This window comes from Neopsephotus bourkii, unplaced genomic scaffold, assembly GCF_033783945.1.
Source record: "Neopsephotus bourkii isolate Nb327-2 ecotype Australia unplaced genomic scaffold, CSIRO-AGI_Nbou_v1 NB_951, whole genome shotgun sequence".
In the NCBI taxonomy this organism is placed as follows: domain Eukaryota; kingdom Metazoa; phylum Chordata; class Aves; order Psittaciformes; family Psittacidae; genus Neopsephotus; species Neopsephotus bourkii.
The window spans coordinates 1,298,025-1,318,653 of NW_026901445.1; the positions used below are offsets into that span (position 1 = coordinate 1,298,025).

The window sequence follows — 20,629 nt, forward strand, 5'->3', positions numbered from 1 at the left end:
TATGTTCTGGCTTGTTTGTAGATGTAGCAGCATATCTGAGGAATCTCTTGACTCAGTCTGAGCTTTGTTACTTGGTACAGGGCCACAAAGTTCAGTGCTCTCTATAAAGGTTTTTGGAAGGAGGCTGCTGTACCTTTTCAACGTCTTGACCATGTTTCTGCTGAACTTAAACATGGTTCCCAGTACAGTATTTGCTGATGGAGGATGAGTGGGGCCAGACTGCATTATAAAATGTGTTAATCCCTGCTAGTTGCTCTAGAAAATACTTCCAAAGAAATACAGTGTGCAGATTGTTGGACCAATCATAGAAACTCTGAGAAACTAGCTTAGATGGAACGAACCCTTCTCAGTTTTCCATGCTGATTCACAAACTAGTGTAGATATAGTTCTTGTGTGTCATTAATTTATTATGGTCCAAAAGGAGCTGAACAGAACATTTAAAGAAGTGTTTGCCATTCTTTTGTCCTGTGTCTCTGGTCAGGATAGTTAGGGAAGGCACTGACTGGAGACTTCTAGTTTTAAGCAAAATTGTACAGGAGGAAAGACTAAGACATGTTTCCCTTTGCAGCAGAAATTGTTGTAGCTAAATACTGGATCCTAGTGAGAATCAGGATGAACCTAAGTCTGAGTTTTCACAGATTTTGGGGGTGGATTATGTTCATAGTTGCCAAAGATGCATAAATAACTTTCGTCACAGAAACATAAGTTGTTGCAATACAGGCAGGTAGGTGAGATGACTGGAATGCACTGGTGTCTCCAGGACTTGGATTGTGGTCTGCGTTCTCTCTGCATGCTTTTGTGTCTTGAACGCTCCTTGGTGTGCTAATCAGTTCCATGCTGCATCTAGAATGAGCTCGTGTTAAGTATAATCACTTTAGTTACTAATCATTGGCCCCTGCCCTTTTCTCTTGAGGCTTACAGTATCTTATGGAAAAACAAACGAGTCCAGGTAAGGTGGCTTATAGAAAAATGAGATCTCACAGACCCTTTAAAAAGAATTATGTAGTATTACATTTTTCTTCACCTTCCTAGATCTTAACTGGAGTTTTATTGTTAAAATCTTACTATCAAAGGAAGCATTTGGAGTCTTGTACATTTCTTTCTTCTGCAATTTTGTGTACGTTTCTTTTTGCAAAAGTAACTCAGATAAATGTAATAAAATCTGCACTGAGTTCCAAGATGAATGAACAGTAACTCTGAGCTCCTTCTCTGCCCTGATTCCTAAAGAATGTTTTTTAAATACTAAATTCAGGTAGGTTTACTGTGGAAGTACAAGCTTAATCTAATCTGAAGGATGCTGACAACTAGAAAACTAATGCAACTATAATATCACTGAGCATTGGAGGGGGAAGGAAAATTTGAGATTATGACTAAAATTCAGTAAATTTTAGTGATCTAGTACATGTCATTTACCTGCAGCATTTAGTCAAAAGCAACCTTAGGTTTAAAATCTCAGCCTGTTAACATGCAACCAAGCTTTCTAGTGAAATCGTGAAATTACTTGGTATTGAAGGTAAAACCAAACATTATGAATAGATCCTTTAGTCAAAGGTGAACTGTACAAGTTGGGAGGCATGTTACAATTTTTTATACTAACATAAAAAGCAAGTGTTACCTTTTAATTCAATACAAAATACACAATTAAAGATGTTACTTTGTTGTCCTTTGATGCTCGTATTGTTTTAGAATTCCCAAACCCAGGGTTTGTTTGTTACAACAACACACAGCCCCTTGGCACTGGTGAGACATTTCTAGTCAGCATTTCTGTTTGCTCTTGCAATTTTTTTTTAAGCTATGCCATTGTCGTCGTAGTTTTCTCCCTCTTATCTATAGGAGATAGCAAAAATAAAACAAGGAGGGAGGGGAAATGATATGGAGATAGTGCTAGGTAATCCTAGCAGGTAATTCTAATAAAAGGATACCTCTTTGTATGGCATGTGTTATACTGGATGGTAAGAGATGGAAAAGACCCACTGGGTAATTTCCCCTGTCTGTTAAATTGTCAACACCCCACATACACCCCACCCCCGAAGTATAAAGAATGGTTTATACTTTGATTAAATGTTTGGGATTCTTTAAAAATCAATTTAGTCGTTTTGCTTGCCTGACTAAACAGTTTCCCATCCATGTGAAGCTGTTGTGACTCAGCCTCTGAAAGAGGGCACTGGTTCATCAAAATAATGACAGATGGGCATGTGTCTCACGACCCTCAAGAGGAGGAATCTTGGAGTTAATACAAAGTACAGGACAATCACTAAAAATTGATACTGTGTCTGAAGAGAAGTGCTTTTTCAAAAGGGCTAGTGTTGAACTGAGGTTGTATTTGGTATCTGCAAGGTGAGATCAAACGTAATACTTAAATTGTCAGCTTGAACCATCTGATAGCCTGACTGAGGGGCAAAAGAAGTGGGACTGATGTGGTTAATTCATAATAATATCTTGGCTCCATTTTGCTGATTCAGTTCTGTGCCCCCCTCCACCCCCTAATTTTTATTAGCAAGTAACTTTTTACATAGCAAATCATGGTAACAGAATACAGTACCTAGAGGCAAACTATTGTTCTGAAATTAAGCGAAACAGACTTTATTGGGTTTAACAGATAATGCTTCAAGGTTTCCTTTTCTGCTTGAGTAGTTTGATAAATGAACTGTAAGTCTTCAGATTTGATTTTATAAGTTGATGGAAATGGAGAAAAAAATAAATAGGGCTATTTCTGGAACAGTTGGTAGGTAAAACTGTATGGTCTAATTAGGAGCGTAAGCCTTTGAGTAAAACTTGGTAATATTTAAGGCTTGAGAGGTTTTTAAATTGAAAAGGAAACTACTAATAGAGGTGAAGCAGTTTATTTTTAGCTACGTGCTTGTCACGTAAGTGTTTGTCAGAAGCTGTGATTTAGAAGGGGATTCTTGCTTCAAAATTTGGAAGAAGTAACAAGGAGCAAAGTAATTATGAATCTGCTAATTAAGCTCACAGAAACTGTAGTGTAGCTAAAATTTGGGGATTAGTCATCAAACACAGAATTTGTGGTGCAAAGGAAAGTTACACAAATGTTTTACTGCACTGGGACGTAACATTTTCATGAGCTTTGTTTAAATGAGAAAAATGACAGGCCATGTACAGCAAGTTAAAATTCTAGCTGGAAAAGGGAAAGAGATGGAAAAACAAGTAGCGGAACCTACCTAGAAGGTTTATTGCTTCTAAGAAGAGTAGCAGCTGGCAGGAGGCAAGTTGCAGAAAAAGGAAGAAACTAAAGAATATAGCTGTCATCTAGATAACTTAAATCTGATGCTAGGGATATAAGAAATAAGCAGTATTACGCCTAAAATAGAACTTAACTATGATAAATTTAGAAAGAAGAGTACCAAGTGGGAACCTGGTACTGAAACTTGCTGAGTGGTTTCCACTACATGTAATGTACCTGTTCAGTGGTTAATCTTTCACCCCAAATTGAAGAGGTCTGACAGCATCAGAAAAACTGACTGCAGCTAACAAATCCAAGAGTAAGTCCAGTCCTGCATTTAGAGGAGCTTACTTTAGAAGGAAGCTGTTTTCAGGCCTGCCATTGCTATTGTCCATGTGGCTAAACATCATACTGTTTTTAAGTTTTGGAGCATCTATGTGTGCCTGCAGTAAAAGCACACTCCACCAAGCGCCACACAGTCTGCATTGCTCCTGCTATGGTTCTTGTTTGCCTCATGAAAGACCTGTATAAGAAGTAGAAGTAGGATGCTGGTCAAGCAGAATGTCAAGGATTAGGTTAGATTTAAATCTGAAGAGGAGTAATGACAGAAGGCAGGTGAAAGCAGAATATGGTTTGTTTCTAAACCACTAGGGTAGCATTTGCAATGTGTCATGCAGTAGGAGTGAGTGAAGTGTTAGAGAAACACTTGTCAGTACTGAAGGATACCTGGAGGAAAGTGAACATGGCATTGCTATGAAGATCAAGAGGGAATTGAGCCCAGAGATAAGTGACAGCTGCAGACTGTAACGTGGGATTCAGGCTCAGGCTTCATTCTCAGCCTCTGTGCATAGGTGGTGAAATTTTAATTGAGTATCAAACCTAACTAGTTTAATTGATGCCCTTTAGAAGTCTGGAAACATTGGCAAAAGCAAAGAGATTTGAGATGTGCCTCTAGGTCTAAGAGAATTCTTTATCTTAATGCAAAGCTAGGACATACTGATAGAGAAGAGGGAGTGCTGTGATAATTAAACTGTCAAGTATATATTGCAGCAGATTAACTGCAGTAAATTGTCCCTGAATCAGACATGGAGTGTTGGCTAATATACAGGTAATGGGGAGTCAGGGGCTGGTTTGCATGATTCTGAGATGCTGGTTAATTTGTGTGATACATTTAAGTGCTGTTGCCTGACTTTGAGGGTTTTGAGACAGTGTTTATTGGGTTGGCTTGTGTAATCCATTGTGCTATGTGGTTTTGCTATGCTGATATTCTTAATGATTATTGGTTTTCAGTTGAAAATGAGAGCTGGAGGAATGAGTGAATCATCAAAATGGAAGAAACAGAAGAGATCGCCAAGGCCTCCTCGCCATGTAACTAAGGTCTCTCCTGGAACAGAACAGCCAGCAGCTAATGCTAGTAACACCACAGGTAAGTTGAAAACTGTTTCCAGAGACCAGACAGTGTCTGTTCAGGAGCATTTTTTTTAATCTCTTTATCTAATTTCTTTTAACATGTTGGTTTGCATTAGGTTTTTATTTTTTTTAATATTAGGTCAGTGACTATAGATTTTAGGGTCCAGGAGAAGGAATTTGAAGGAGATGGAATAAATACCTGATGGAGGAAAGTGTGGTCCTGTGGATAACTTGGCAGTATTTCTCTGCCTTCAGTGTGCCTTACAGGGTGGTTTGCACAAAAGGCAATGAGGACCTGGAGAGGTGGCTGAGGTTATGGGCAGCTGTGTGGTGCAGAGTTTGGTGATGCAGCAGGTACATGGAAGAGACTGAAAACAAAAGCACTGGCAAAAGTAGAGCTAAGAGGAATGGAGCTGGGAAGAAGGTTTTCTGCAACCGGAGATTGCTGACTTAAAGTGGCACATTCTTTCATGTGTTTCTGCAGGGTGTACCAAATGGTGTGTTGATAATGAGGAAGGAGCAAAGTGTGACTAGGGAAAACATACAGGTAGAGCTGAGGGCTGCAAAGAAATGTAGATATCAAGGATGGGTGAATGAACACATCACTCACTACAGATGTAAAGACTGAAGGTGTGCACCCACAGTCCATGAAATTTGAATAAAAGGCTGCACTCATTAAGGGACAGTGAAATAGGGATGTGCTTATGACTGTTATGAGAATAGAGGCCTTGATATTGTAAGGTGGCATGTGAAGAGTTATGTAGGAAAAATATGTAGAGGGAACAGCAAAAGTAGCTGAGCAGGAAACGAATGAAGTATACACATGAATCCTTTTTCATGTGCTTTGATCCAGCCTGCCGAAATAATACAGTATGTGACTAGTGCAGTGAGCTCAAGAATATAATATTGGGGAACTTCCTTATACTATTGTTGTATGGGAATAGACTAAATAGCTATAATTCTTTTTTAACCCCTCCTGGATAAATTAGTCCCTCTGGCTGCAAAGTACTCTCTCTTGTTCACTCTACGTTTTGGTGGCTCAGACATAAATGTTAACAGTGAAAGGAAGCAGACAGAAAAATAGAAACAGTAGCTGTGTAAAATACCTAGTTTGACATTTACTCTGTCACAGGAAAATACTCAGTGTAGTGTGAATGATCCCAGGTGTGATTCTACACAACAGCGTGATTGATTGAAAACTTAAGGAAATAATACTAAATGGCATGTAACTCAGAACATCCATCCATATGGGAACTTATGCCTACATAAATCATCATTGTATTTAAGTTTTAAAGTAGGTATTACATTCCATTAAGGAGCACTGGAATTCCTGTAACATTTTAGGGAGAGAGAAAACTGAACTGTGTTACAAAGCATATTATTAACTCTGACCTTGTAGTGCTAGGTAATGTATTAATGGTGCTTTTTAGGCCAGAATCCTGGCTTAGAGGGTGAAGAAGAAAAGATTGCAAAATTGATCCTGTATTCTGTTACATTTCTTAAAGATCGAGTCATGTCCAGCTACTTAAGACATTTTCAAAAATCAAGTGAGCAGTAAAACACCACTGGGTGAAACTGTACACATTTCACATGTAAATTCATAACATAACTCTGGTTTGTACCTTTATTACTGTGTCCTGCAGTGTATCATCTCCTTTTTACTGTTTTAAGTTTTTCCAGTTCTTCTCAGAAGCGTGGAGCTGCAAATCTCTGGGTTTCCTCAATAAGGAAAATTAGATTCTTGGAGCGTTGTCTTATTTAGAAATAGTAAAAATCTTTCACTTATCCATTTCAGACCCATTTGAATTCTGTTGCAATTCCATTTATTTAGGGAGGATTAAAGAAATAGGCCTTGCCTTCCAGTCAATTTAAAATTCTCACTTTGAAGGAATGACATTCTTAGTGCAGGTCTTAGAAGTGTTTGTGACATCATATCAGAGATTAAAGTACACCTTTCAGACCATTTTCACATTCCTTAGTTATAAAAACTCTGCACTCTTTAATTATGTGATTAAGTAGTTTGTTGAGGTTATTGGATTCCAACTGTTGTATTTTAATGTGGAAAACTACTCGTATCTCACCTGCTCACCCATGTAATTCAACTTAGCAAAAGAGAGCTTTGTTTATCTGCATTCTCTACATTAGTGCATAACTATCTGAGATTATTTGTAGTGTGAAGTAGTGATCAAATGAATTCTTTGTTACTGTATTCAATGTATAAATTTTCAGTTGAGGGACAAAATAATACTGATCTTTTTGCTTGTGTTTCTCATCAGCAAGCGGAGTTACTTTCATAGATGCTCCTTCTCCCAGCTCCTCTGGGAGCTCAGAAAATGTTTCATCTGCAGTCAGCCCTTCTACAGACAGTGGTATGGAGTCCTCACAGGCTACCTCCAAGGAAGACCTGACAGACTTGGACCAAGTTGCTTCTTTGGGACTTAATGCAGGAATGCCTTCTAATGAGAACAGAGTCACTGAAAATCAAAATCAGGCTGAACTCCAGGTACATGAATATAACTTCCAGAGACAAGTTCCATTTCCTACCAAAATTAGTTGTGGGTTTAGCACACTTACTCTGTTTCTGTCTCTCTTTTTGGTCATGGGAATATGTTCTATTTCAAAGCTTAGGGTTAGAATAAGTATTCTTCACTGTGAGTGATTTGTAAATTCATAAACATTCCTTCTTTGTTTTCTCTTGAGACCCTCCCTATTGGCTCAGAAATTGTAACTGTGTGGCTCAACAATGCATCTATGCAGCTAGTTGTATTCCCCCCAGTACCATTAACCGTAATGAAACGAGAAACTGTTAAGAGGGAAACAGGAATCTGCACAAATCATTTTATTATTTTTAGTGAACGGTTCTACTTGAGTTTGTAGAAATAGAGCTGTTGGTGTTTGTGGGAAATAGAGCAAAACTGAACTAAGGTCTTCACCAGTAAGTTTTCTGTTATGTTGTTTCCACCTCCTCTGCCACAGTAATATTGTTGAGGGGATGGATTAGAGCTGAGGTAACATTTCAGAGCTGCAGATGTTTGGAAAGGTAAAAATGCGAAGAAGTTCTTGGTAGAAATAGTGTGCTGAAATTATGTAGCTTTTAAAACAAACAAACAAAAAGAACCAAATCCTAACCTCAGGAGCAGCAAGAATAATTGACAGTCTATAGAAGTATCTTCAAAGTCCTTAGCCTTGTAACCTGGAGTATTGTAAAACAGATAAGAACTAGATGAACGTGAAAGGTGAGAGAGGGCTGCATATTATCTAGAGCTGCTCTTTTCTCTTAAATTTTGTTTTCCTGTTCCTCTTCTGTTAGTGACCTGTGTAGTCTTAATAGTGCCAAATGAACTGTGAACAAATAAGCCTTTATTAGTGCTTGTTAACTCTTGCTTTGCTTCTTTCATTCTCAAATGACTGATATCAATGAAGAATGAAAGCCTCAGGGAGGAGAAGATCCAGTCAGCTTCTGTTGAGTCTATCCCTGAGGTCCTAGAGGAGTGCACATATGTAGCAGAACAGTCTGACTCTGCCTCAGTTCATGACATGGACTATGTAAATCCCCGAGGAGTACGTTTTACTCAGTCTTCCCAAAAAGAAGGTGAGAAGTGGGCAATGTTGCTGGAGTCCTTTCTCCTTTCCACTACTCTGTTTCCCTTTCTGCTAAGAGGGTAATAAGTTCCTGTTCTTCAGCAGGTCTGTAACAGTTTCATTTGTAACACTTGTTAGGCACCTACAAAAAGCAAAAGCAAAGTTTACAGTGCTAATCTCTCTTCTTCCTTTAGGAGCAGCACTTGTCCCTTATGGGCTACCATGTATTAGGGAACTGTTCCGCTTTCTTATCTCACTCACCAACCCTCATGACCGCCACAACTCTGAGGTGATGATCCACATGGGGCTGCAGCTGCTAACTGTTGCCCTGGAGTCAGCACCAATTGCAAATTGCCAGTCTCTCCTGGGACTTGTGAAGGAGGAATTGTGCCGGCACCTATTTCAAGTGAGTCTGGCTTATACTAGCATGTCATATGGCACTGGGGATTCAGGAACTAGTTTGCATCAAAGAGTGTAGTGGAATTTAGTATTCTCAAGTTTGGCAGGTCTCAGTCTTCAAATAAGCTCTCTGCTACATTGCAGCGAGAGTTCTGAATTGCGCTAGTGAAACAAGCAGTGCTGTTGCAAAGCCAGAGAGGTGTGCTTTTTTTATTCTTCAGACCAGGGCCAAGAAGTATGAAGGTGATTTGAATGAACTATTACTATGAGATTACACTGTGTTTTGTTATAATTGGTATTGAAGTAATTATAGGTGCAAGTTACCAGCTTAGTCATAGGCAGAACCTTTGGAGCACTAAGCTATTAATTGCACAAGGGGTATCTCAGAGGCAGGTCTTCTCCCATGTTCCTTCTCCACTAAGATGATCTGTGGATATGGCAAAAGAATAAAGTTGTACTAGGAAAGGTGTTACCAGAAGCAGAAGGGAATTAAGTATACTCATCCTCATTACCAATAAGTGATGCCAGGAGATTGAATAAGGGATTGTTTTTTGAAATACCATTGTTGTGGGAGGCAGTGTGGCTCTCAAGGCTATTGCAGGTGACGCCTGCAGTGCCACAGTACTGCTACTTATAGCACATAACGATTAGCCTTTGTAATTCTTAAAGGTATTTTTGTTTCTTGTTCAGCTACTGAGTGTTGAACGGCTCAATCTGTATGCAGCCTCCCTCAGGGTGTGCTTTCTTCTCTTTGAGAGCATGAGAGAGCATCTGAAATTCCAGCTGGAGGTGAGGTTTTTTTTTAGTATCACGGGGTGCTTAGCAGTGGTTTATTTGGCTTCAGTTGAATGCATATAGCTAAACAGAAAGATACAATCTAAATGTCAATTCAGCTTTGTATAAATTACTCAGTATGTTATGGGTAGGCCGTGTAGGCCTTTTCTTGGTGGATAATAAAATGTCTTTGAGACTGGTGTCCTGCACTACCTGCCTTTATACCACTTTTTAGAACAGTAAATCCAGGTGCACTGACTGGTAGAACTGTATGAAAACTTTTTACAACCTCCTCTAGAATGAGACATCATTAAAGACAGAGTGTCGTGTGGGAAGATGAAGCTTAAATCTATTTCTGTAGTCCTCAAAGCTGTTCACTGCCCTGCTTTCTCTTTTCTTTCTTTAAACTGAGCTGCCCTGTGTTTCTGCCAGATGTATGTCAAGAAGCTGATGGAAATAATCACTGTGGAAAACCCAAAGATGCCCTATGAAATGAAGGAGATGGCTTTGGAAGCCATTGTTCAGCTGTGGAGGATCCCCAGTTTCGTGACTGAGCTGTACCTTAACTACGACTGTGACTATTACTGCGCCAACCTCTTTGAGGAGCTCACCAAGCTGCTCTCCAAGGTGCTGAGCTGCAGCTGCTGGGCTAGAGGGAGGGAGCCGTGGGATGTGGAAGAGGAAGCCAGTAAGATGTAGAACTTAAGAATGGGAGTGGTCAGAAGGTTCGCGGTGAGTAGTATGTAGAGATGAAGACAGCCATTTAACATCTAGAAGCAGAAGAGAAAAGAATAGCCAAGGTGCTTTGATAATGTCAGAGCAGATGAACCAGTAAGTATATACTAGAAAGCTTTAAGTGAAAAATTTAGGGTGTTCTGTTGTATGCTTTAGGCTTCCCCAAGCTGTGGGGGAAGCTTTCTTCCTCCCTTAAGGTGACAGAGGCATGAAAGTTGACTAATACTTACATTTTATTTCCCAGAATGCCTTCCCAGTTTCTGGACAGCTGTATACTGTTCACCTGTTGTCTCTGGAAGCGTTGCTGACAGTTATAGATAGCACTGAGGCACATTGCCAGGCCAAAGTGCTGAGTAACATACATCAACAAGAGAAGGAAGTTGTCAAATCCAGCCCAGAAACTATGAACAGCACCAAAGAAACAAGCAATAGTAAGACGGCTTTCCTTGATATTTTGATATTAAGCTTAGCCTTGTGCTAAACTTGCAGATCTCATTTTAGTAGCTGACATAGTAAGCTCCTTAAATATATCTTTTCAGTCTTCCCGTTGCATGTTTTGTAACTACCCACTGATGTTAATATCCTTCCTATTTGTAAAATTTACAGATACTAAAATGTTCCCCTTGTGGAATTTTATATAAAGGCCATGTCAAGACTGGCAGTCACAACATAAAAAGGGCATGCCATGGAATTCATGCAGACAAAATACTGAGGATACTGAGGAATTGCAGTTACCTGGGGGAAACTCCTTTGAATGAGCATATGTTCAGTTTAGAGTGATCAGTTAATTATTTCTCTGTTGCTGTCTTTTCCCTTGGCTTACGGGTTTGTTTATGTGTGGGTTGATTTGTTGGTTTCTTTGGTTTTTTTGATTTCTACAGATGATGAGAGAGTACTCAGTGAGGGAAAATCTTCCAGTGCAGTCTCAGAGCCAGCTGGGGCATGTCCTCCCATCAGTGGTTGTCTTATGGCTGATCAGATGAAGGAGGGCTGCATGGAATTGGAAGGAGGAAGTGAAGCAGGTAATAGTCTCTGTGGTACCCTGACATTCTGAGTGTATATGACATTTGCTGACTGGTCCTGCTATACGACAGACCATTGTAGCTAGTGTGTGTTCAAAATCAGGAGGAGTTATGTGGTGAATATCAGTTTATCATGTGTGTGCTAAATATGCCTGCTAACTGTTGCGTTTCTTCTGGGAGAGGGGTTAGTATGGTGGGTCACTTCGGGGCAGAAGTCTGTGAAGTGAAATTCATAACATCAGTGCTTAGTATTTTTAATAGTCGGGAGGCCTGCAGGGAATCAGTAATGTAGGCAGTCAGAATAGCCAGAAAATTAAATCTTGTGGATGTGTGAAAATGTCCAGGATGAGAAGCTACTCTGCAATTATGCTGGAGAAAATGTAGGTGGGAGGAATGTAGTAGTTGAATAGCAGCACATTGCAGCAAGACTCCATGACTGAATGTTGGATGGGACTCTGCTGTGGGCTGAGTGCTATTCTGGAGATACGTTTGTCTGTAATGATGCTTTATACCTTCTAGCTGAGAAGACTATCCCCAGGAAGCCTACTCGATTTTCTTGTATCCTTCCAAACCCTCAGGAACTTATGCAGATTAAGAACAAAAAGAAGGTATGATTTGGAATATACTACAAATGGATCTTTTGAGTGTTCTCCTTGTTTCCCATCCCATGTGAGCTTTGCATGAGTGGTTGTATCTCAGAATTTTTGAGTTCTAGTCTCTGCTGGTAAGAATTAAGTAGTCACTGAAAATCTGCTACACTGTAGAGACAGCAGTGATTATTATCTGTTCTGGGTTAGTTGTGCTAGAAGTTGCAAGAGGCATTGGGGAAATTTTGTGGCACAGTTTGTAAGCTTGATCCAACTGATTTCTGGATGGATGGATTTAGTTTACATTACATGGACATAAATTGGTACTTTCATTAAAAATGGCAGGTTCCCTACTCTTATCAAAGCTGTAAATGGAGAGCATACCAAGAGGCACATAGTAGAAATTAACAATCCAGCCTGCTATTCTGATTTGTTTATTATGGATAACTGAAAAGATTGTCTTGATTGTGATGAAGCCATTCTTTGTCTAGATGTCCATTTCTTTGAACCTCATTAATCCAAGTCATAGTCTAAACTCAGAAATGCAAAACTCCTGAGTGGTTCCAGTCTAGGTCTAGTGTTGACAAAGGTGCTCCATGCTGATAGCTTTGTACTGATCTGTTGTCTTGTGTACTGGCCTGCTTGTTCTTGTCTTCAAAGAAACCACTGAGTTTTGGCATTACCTGTGTTCTAAGAAATGAATATTGATTTAGTAATTGTTTCATTTGTAACGCTTTGCATTAAGTCTAGCTTTCATGGCAGCTTTGCTGATGGACTTTGTATAAAAGTCTATTGTTGAGAAGGGAGCTTGCATAATGCTTCCACTGTTCTAACTGAAAACCTCTCATAATACTCCAGCTTTATTGTGCTGGAAAACAGGGTTAAAAGAAATTAAGAGCATTGACAGTGGTTAAGAGTTGCTTAAAAGAAGTTCCAGGTGGTCATAGAAAAAGGGCAGTGCTTTATAGTACAGCATAAAGCAGAAAGATACTCATAAATCTGTTAGTTTGCCCAGGGAAAACATTTCCTGACCCTAAATCTGCTAATGGTTTCATCCTGAGCATGCAAACATGGCACACAAAACAATCAGTTTAAGTAATGTTGATGCTGATATAGCACCAGCAGTTTCTGCTTCCTTTAACCTCTGAAGTAATAAACATTACCGCAGCTGGAAAGAGGAAAAAAGCTAAATAAAACCAGAAAATAAATTATGCATCAAATGAAGATTTTTCATTGTTTCCAAAGGCAAGGGCCAGAAGCTCAGAAGCATAGGTCTGACATGATTGTAAATGCAATGCAGACTGCCAGCAGTCTGGTCTCCTTTCAGGTGGTCTTAAGGCATATAACCAGTCCATCAAATACTTGGGTTACAGGATTTCAAGTTTGAACAGCTGCTAGCAACATACAGTCCCTTCAGGCCTGTTATACCAGGCAGCATATGGTTATTATTTTGTTATGCCCTCACTGGGTCCTTGTGCACTCCATGCTATTTCAGTGTTTTGCTGCAATTGGAAGATGTTCCCACAGGCAGGGGAAGTGGAGAACAGAGGGCTAGTGGACTCTGAGGTACTGAGAAACCCAAGGGAGCTAGTAATCATGATGGTCACGAATTTAGTTCACTAGGTCATCGCTAGCAGTTTGATCGTGATAGGAGCTAACAGGGAACTGACATTTATTCTGGTGCCTTAGTAAAGTTCATATAGTTGTTTGTGCTTTTGGTTTTTCTGAATGCCATCAAGAATATTCAGTTAACCCTTTCTTAGTCAGGTGTTTTATTACACTGTGACTGTGGTACAGTTTAGTTTCCTAAAAGAAGAATTAAGCAGGACAGAGTAGTTGACTTTCATTCAAAAGCAAAAATGCTTTTGTTCTTCCCAGCTTACAGATAGCCTTATCATGCTGGAATACCAGGTGTTCCTGGACCATGTCTCACTATCAGAATGTTTTCTGGTTCTTAGTTTAAGCTTTTGTAGCAGTTCTTCCTTGCGCCTGCTGAGTAAGTGCCAAGGATTCTTGCTGCATGTCTCCTGGCAGTGAGATAGAGTATGAGAGCTTGGAGCCAAAGGGTGCAGAATAGGGCATGGAGCAGAAATGCAGTTGTAACTGGTAGAGATGATCTTGCCACATGTCTGGGGTTCATCAGGGACTTTGTTTACATAATAGAGGAGGTAAGATGTCTGGGGTAGCAGAGCTAATTGGTCAGCTTTTCAAAGACAGCAGCTCATGCTTGCTCTGTCCAGTATTATTTGATAGTGAATCCATGTGATGAATGCAGGTTTTCTGTCCTTGGTTAGCATTCTTGTCAGATTATGCAGTACAATAGACTTCATTATGCTAAGGTTATATTTTCTACTTAGCTTTTGGCTCAAATGACAAGAACAATCTAAATTAAGAAATGCACTCTGAGCTTGTAATTACCATAATGTCTCCTTCAGCTCCTGATAACTGGCACAGAGCAGTTCAATCAAAAGCCAAAGAAAGGGATAGAGTTTCTGCAGGAGAAGAACCTTCTTGCCACCCCCATCGACAACAATGAGGTGGCCAGGTGGCTACGGGAAAATCCTCGGCTGGACAAAAAGATGATTGGGGAATTTGTGAGTGACCGTAAGAACATAGATTTGCTGGAAAGCTTTGTTGGGTGAGTAACTTTCTTTAACCAGAAAGGGGTGAAAGTCAAGAGTTCAGTGATAAGAAAGCACTAAACCAGAGTGGAGACATAGGTTTTGTATTGCTTAGTTCTCTGTGTACCATCATGCCTTAATCCTATGCATCTCTTGCATATGGTAATACCTTAGATATATATATAGCATGATACTTGAGCTCCTTTCACTAGAGACATGATTACATACATATTCACCTGTAGGATTGTTGTCTGTCTTTTACTGGTTTTTGTCTGTTTATGGCACATTCTGTTCTGTGATTCTATGATATTTCTTCTCTCCTTACCCTCCCCTCTTTACTGCCTGTTCTCTGGGAAATCTGGTATTCTGATGCTGAAACTAACATTGTTGTAGTCAGCAGATTTATTGCATTGCATTGCATTTTATTCCTCTTGCAGGACTTTCAGCTTCCAAGGTTTAAGGCTGGATGAAGCTTTACGACTTTATCTAGAGGCCTTCAGGTTGCCGGGAGAGGCGCCTGTAATCCAGAGACTGCTAGAAGCCTTCACAGAACATTGGAGGGTGTGTACTTCGTGGGCAGAAAGCTCAAAACTGCATTCTTTCTTGTGCATATGCTTGCCAGAATGGACATGTCAGATTCAACTGCCTATATAAGCTTACTGTGCCCAGCAGGCAGCAGCTGTTGTTTTGTAGGAGATGGCAGTGGCACATAAATGTCCAGCATTTTGGAAGCTGGAACCAGAGCCTAAGGTTTTTGTTTGTCCCAGAGGTGATTCAGTACTGTGGGTAGCAAAATGGCTGTCTCAGGACGCTGATACCACTGTTTCTGTAGGACTGACTTGTGCATGCCTTTGCCTTTCAGAAATCAAATGGATCTCCATTTGCTAATAGTGATGCCTGCTTTGCCCTGGCCTATGCAGTTATTATGCTGAACACTGACCAGCACAACCATAACGTCCGCAAGCAGAACGTCCCAATGACTCTGGAGGTGGGTGTTACCAGTGTTAGGCACCTGTCCTCTGTAGTTTTGATAGCAGTGTAGTACCTGTTTTTATCTGAGGGGTGGCATTCTCCTTTTTTTCCCTGGCATTCATCACTCATGCACAATAAGCTGGTGTGCAGCACTGAAGTTGAGTGCAGTTTGAGAGGGGAGCTGTGGGTAAGGGGCAGTCTGAGAAAATACAAACTTAGCAGACAGCTTGACAAGTTTATCAAAAGGCTTGTGTGTGTGTGAGCAAACTGTACCTTAAGACATAGTAAGAATGAGAAGATTGTTGCACTGCCGTGGGCTTCTAGAGGGTTCATGTCCTGTGAGTATCAGTGCAGTGGTACAGACCTGTCATTCTGATGCCTAGTCTCAGCTAAGAATGCGTTATGTTGTGTCTCTGTTCTTTCCTTGTGGGCAGAGACAGGGGTTGCTCCACACTACTGTCTCTAAGATAGTGTTTAGCCTTTGAGCTTGGAGGCTGCACATTGAAGAACGTAAGAAAATCTCCTTCTGGTCCCATGAAAAACAAGCAGGGTACTGATCTTAGCCAGCCAGTTAAAGCAGAAGATATTAGGAATTAACTTTGGTGTAACTTTTTTTCAGGAGTTTAGGAAGAACTTGAAAGGTGTAAATGGAGGCAAAGACTTTGAACAGGACATACTGGAAGACATGTACCATGCCATCAAGTAAGAATAAACCTGTGATCTCCTTGTATGCAAAGAGCAAACTGGAGTTGCTTGGTCTGTGAGACCTCTGGAGAGTATAGAAGGCAACTTACTGGTCATTTGTCTGTTTGCCTCATACCAACTTCCAGCTCCATATGGGGCTGTGTTAACAAGTACTGTCATGGTGATTGCACTGGATTTGTATCTTTGGATTCTTGCCATGGTATTTTAATCCACAGAGCTTAAGCTAAAGTTAAAAACTTTACTTCTGTCAACATGCAAAAGAATGGCTGAGCAAGACGAGCACATGTGAAACACTGTATCTAAGAAAGCTCTCTTGTCCAGACCAAGCCTTTAGACTTCTTTAGAACTTTTGTGTTAAGAGAGAGTATCTAGAGAGAGTGTCTCATCCCTAGGAGAGCACTGGTGCCTTAACATAACGTCTCTGAATTTCACATGTTCTGCTTTTGGGTTCTTCATAGGAGGCTGCTGTCTGCATCAGTCTCTTCTGCCATCCTCTGGAACTCTTGGCACAGCGACAATTATTTGAGTAGAATTCCTGGTGGCTGAGGCCTTTTTGTGCACACACTAGGTCTGGGTTGGGGAGTTTAATAATAATTCAGAAATCTACCTTATCAGTAAATCTAGGCCCAGCCAATTTGAAGCTGACAGGATAACATCTCTGAGGGGACAGGATGGGACTCTCAGCTGATTTCAGTCTGCAGTGGCAAACAGTGGCTAGGGCTGGAAGCAGGACAGTGTGATGAGGCTGACCCTCCCTTTTGAGCCTTCTCCAGGAAAGTGGGGATGCTGTCTGTGCTGAATGTGTAGAAATTCTTCAAGAGGTAGCTCTAGCTTTCACGTAGAGCTCTGGTTCTGATTGGCCTGTTTCCCGTAAAGGAGTTCTTAATGTTTTGAGTAGTGCCCTGAGAATATTCTCATATATTTTCATTATCTAGTGCCTCTATTCCAATCTATTCCATTTTATCCTCCTTTTACCAGATACTTCATCTTTTTTCAGCCTTTCAGTATGTTCTGTGGCTAAAATAGTTGGTCTGTCATTTCAGTACTGCTCCATCTCAGATAGATTGCCTCAGTGTCATAGTTGATAAGGAGCTATTTGTTTTCTTTTTATTATTTGGGGCAAGGTGGAAATCAGGCTGTAATCTGTGCAAAGTAGTGCATGATTTCTTTAGGATCTCAGCATTTCACTTCTGAGCACAATTTAATCTCCTGAGACTTTCCAAGTAAGCCATTCACTTGCTTCTGTTGGTATTAATCAAATATGGGTTCCTAGAAAAAAATGTGCTATTGACTGCAAACATATTTTCATATATAATCTCAGTAATTATTTGCTTTTGTCAAAATACGCAGGCACCTGAAACTGAGAAGAGCTTATTTCTTATGCATAAGTCAAGAGGGGTTTATGGTTGTTGTTAGCACATGAAAATTGCTTCCGTTGTTTTGATTGTTGCAGAAACACCTCTACTTTTCAGATTGGCTGCAACCTACTGTACTTAGTGGATCTGAGACTCTTGCTTGATTATGTGGTCATTTGCAGAGGGTTTTCTCTTGTGCAAGTCAAGGGGAAATATGCATTTAGGTTGATATCTATTAACCTGGGATTGCAAGTACTACTTGGCATTAATCATACTTGTTTTATTATTGTATACCTTTAATTCAGTTAGAGTAAGGAACTGTGGTACCCTGGATATGAATCACCCATAACATATTTCTTGATTTATCTTTAATTTTGTACTACTTGGCTTCCTGACACTTGATTTTGGCACAATAGGAACCTTTGCATTATTCTTATACAGCAACATGCCTATTGTTGGTTGCAGTGATATGACAATTTTTTTTATCTGGGACTAATGAGATATGCAGAGCACTCTCAATGGGGTGAGAGTTGGGATGGGGGCAGTGAAGCTGTACCAGTGGGGGAGGGTGGAAGCTCTGCCAGTGGGCTGTCCAGAATTTCCCATCATTTAACTACAGTATGTGTTGCACTTTGCACTTGTAGTGTAAAGTAACTGTTTCTTCAATACTGTCCTTGCCTGGGTGCTGCTGAAAGCCACCAAACTTCCTATACAAGATAGCAGAGAGGGGCAGGGGAAGCAGGCAGCCCTAGGAAAATAGAATGTTTCAGGAGCTGGCAAAATCACTCCAAAGTAGGTATTGCCTAGCTTTGGGACCATGTAATGAAAGGCACTGTGTAAATGTTATGTTTGGCTCAAAATGAAAAATTCAACCTTTCTGCCTTCCTCCCGTGTAGAAATGATGAGATAGTGATGCCAGAAGAACAGACGGGCCTGGTAAAGGAAAACTATATCTGGAATGTCCTCCTGCATCGTGGTGCCACTGATGAGGGAATATTTCTCCATGTGCCTCCTGGAAGCTATGACCATGATCTCTTCACCATGACATGGGGTCCAACCATTGCAGCACTTTCTTATGTTTTTGACAAGAGCTTAGAAGAAACAATCATCCAGAAGGCTATCTCTGGTTTCAGGTAACTCTTGCAATCATAAGGATGCAGAGGAGTTAAAATGTGACCATTGTCTCCTGTTTACCTTCTAGAGACATCACAGTGAATATTAGCTGTTATTTTTCTTAGTAATTGAAGAGCATTTTATAGTGACCTATGGTCCTCTAGTTTTTGTTCTGTCATTTGTATTGATTCATCCCATCTTGGCCTTTCTTGGTTGCTGCTCACTGTTTGGCTTGACTCCTGTACTGTAATAAATCAAAGTGCCTGAGGTATGTATTTTTAAACTCCAGCCTGGTTAGATTTAAAAGATCTGCTGACATAGCTGTGCTGCTTAGAAGTGAGGAGAAAAAGTCACTTTTAACTTGCACAGCAATGTTGGTAAAATCCCTGTATACAAACAGAACCTCTGGTGTATGAGGCCATAGCAAAACTTGCTATCTGTGGAAACTGTATTAGAACAATCTTTGGTCATGCTTAAATCCAGATCAACTGATGACTTAAGCATAATTTTAAGCTCTGTTAATATACTGCAGTAACCATGATCTCTTGGAAACTAGGCGTGCACACTACTGCCAATCTTGGCAACTCTCTTATGTCAAGACAGGAGATTAGCTATTCTGGCTCGGGTCTAAGTGGTCTGTGTTTAGATACACTTCTTGAAAGTGACAAATATTAGGATCTACGGATGAGGATTGAGATTACTTGAGGGATAATACTAGACTTCTATACCTCAGTATTCATTTGGAGTAAGTGGAAAGGAAGGTCTAAAATGTCAACAGAGAGGCTCTCTGATTTGCTGTCCTATAGACAGGCTTGTCTGTCTTGACTTACTACATTATTTTCTGTCATCTTCTTTCCTCAGAAAATGTGCAATGATTTCTGCTCACTATGGCCTTAGTGATGTGTTTGACAATCTTATAATTTCTCTCTGCAAGTTTACAGCCCTCAGCAGTGAGGTAAGTTTGCAAGGAGGGGAAAGAAGCATGGCTTTTATTGTATCTGATCTGTTTTCCTCTGTTAAGGAGTAACAGTTGCTTATTTTAGTTTTCACAGTATCTGTAGGTACCTGTCAGGCCCTGCCCATTGTTTTCTGGAGGAGGCAGTGAAAAGTGAGCAGTGAAGTAGGACTTCTATAGCACAAATACGCAAATTTGACCTCACATGTGTCAGTTTGTGCAGAGCAGAATGCCGTGATGTAGAAGTGTTCACTCCAAGTGTTCCCTGTGATCAAGACAGTGATGGTCCATGATCCCAAGCAAGCCCCTCCCAAAGCGTAGGGGCTGTGCATCCACCCAGCATAAGGAGGTTAGAAAAACAAGTACATCAATTGTTGTTTGGTGTGTGGAGTCTGGTAATAAGATGTGCTGTTAGCCCCACTTTCAGTAAGCCCTAAAGACCTATTCCATAGAATGTACTGTGAGAATAAATTAAAGGTACAGTGGTTGGTGTAAGCTTTTCTTGCCCAAATCTGTTGGTGTGTTACAGCATTAGCCTGTTTTCCCCCACAGCAGTGTGTGGCAGACTATGCTTTTGTGCTGAGAAGACAACACCAACATCTTTAGAGGGTCAGAGCTTGCATAGACTCCCACAGCATTGCTCTGAGAGCCAGTGCAAGACCTCCATTGCGCAGAATAGAATTGCCATACATACAAAAAGGGGAAACAGAATCATTCAAGGCTGAAAGCATGGGAATAAAAAGGCCAAAATGGGTGATTTTTCTTCCTTTTTTTTTTTTTAAATCTCATGAAGGGGTAGCAGAAAATGGACAGTCCTGCAAATTAATCCAGTTAATGGAGTTAGGCTGCAGGGAGATGGAACTGCTTGGACTGTGTGTTTTGTGCATTCTGGCATTGATAAGAGTGAAAAAGTACCAGATTACTATTAAAAGGCAAAGAAAACCCATGCAGTCCTGTTGTTGTAGATTCCCTCATCATCCACTGCTCACAACAGTAAAGGTGAAATACTTGATCCTCTCCAGGCATACCAGACCTCAACAGTACCAATAGATAAACAAGCAGAGGAATGTCCACCATGAAATTAACTGTTTGACACAGATTTACACAGTAGGAGCAACTAGACTGAGCCCTCAGAGGCACCAGCTATCACCAGCTGCATCCCATTTAGTTGTGAAAATGGAATCTGGAGCAGTCCCGGGTCTGTGGAAATTTAAGCAG

At 40.5% G+C, this 20,629-nt stretch overlaps 1 protein-coding gene across 6 annotated transcripts in view; it reads left to right on the forward strand.

The window, feature by feature from the left end:
• GBF1 (golgi brefeldin A resistant guanine nucleotide exchange factor 1) overlaps window positions 1-20,629 on the forward strand; it is a 108,213-nt gene that overhangs the window by 73,526 nt on the left and 14,058 nt on the right. For 4 of the 6 annotated variants that reach the window (XM_061358729.1, XM_061358731.1, XM_061358730.1 and 1 more), the window contains 16 exons: window positions 914-949; window positions 4,472-4,607; window positions 6,868-7,094; window positions 8,015-8,183; window positions 8,368-8,579; window positions 9,263-9,361; window positions 9,779-9,973; window positions 10,326-10,512; window positions 10,963-11,103; window positions 11,623-11,711; window positions 14,126-14,328; window positions 14,749-14,872; window positions 15,174-15,299; window positions 15,903-15,985; window positions 18,240-18,476; window positions 19,318-19,411. In XM_061358729.1, the coding sequence (XP_061214713.1) occupies window positions 914-949; window positions 4,472-4,607; window positions 6,868-7,094; window positions 8,015-8,183; window positions 8,368-8,579; window positions 9,263-9,361; window positions 9,779-9,973; window positions 10,326-10,512; window positions 10,963-11,103; window positions 11,623-11,711; window positions 14,126-14,328; window positions 14,749-14,872; window positions 15,174-15,299; window positions 15,903-15,985; window positions 18,240-18,476; window positions 19,318-19,411 (2,358 nt within the window). The remainder of the gene's footprint in view (window positions 1-913; window positions 950-4,471; window positions 4,608-6,867; window positions 7,095-8,014; window positions 8,184-8,367; window positions 8,580-9,262; window positions 9,362-9,778; window positions 9,974-10,325; window positions 10,513-10,962; window positions 11,104-11,622; window positions 11,712-14,125; window positions 14,329-14,748; window positions 14,873-15,173; window positions 15,300-15,902; window positions 15,986-18,239; window positions 18,477-19,317; window positions 19,412-20,629) is intronic. The other 2 variants (XM_061358728.1, XM_061358732.1) reach the window with 1 other exon arrangement.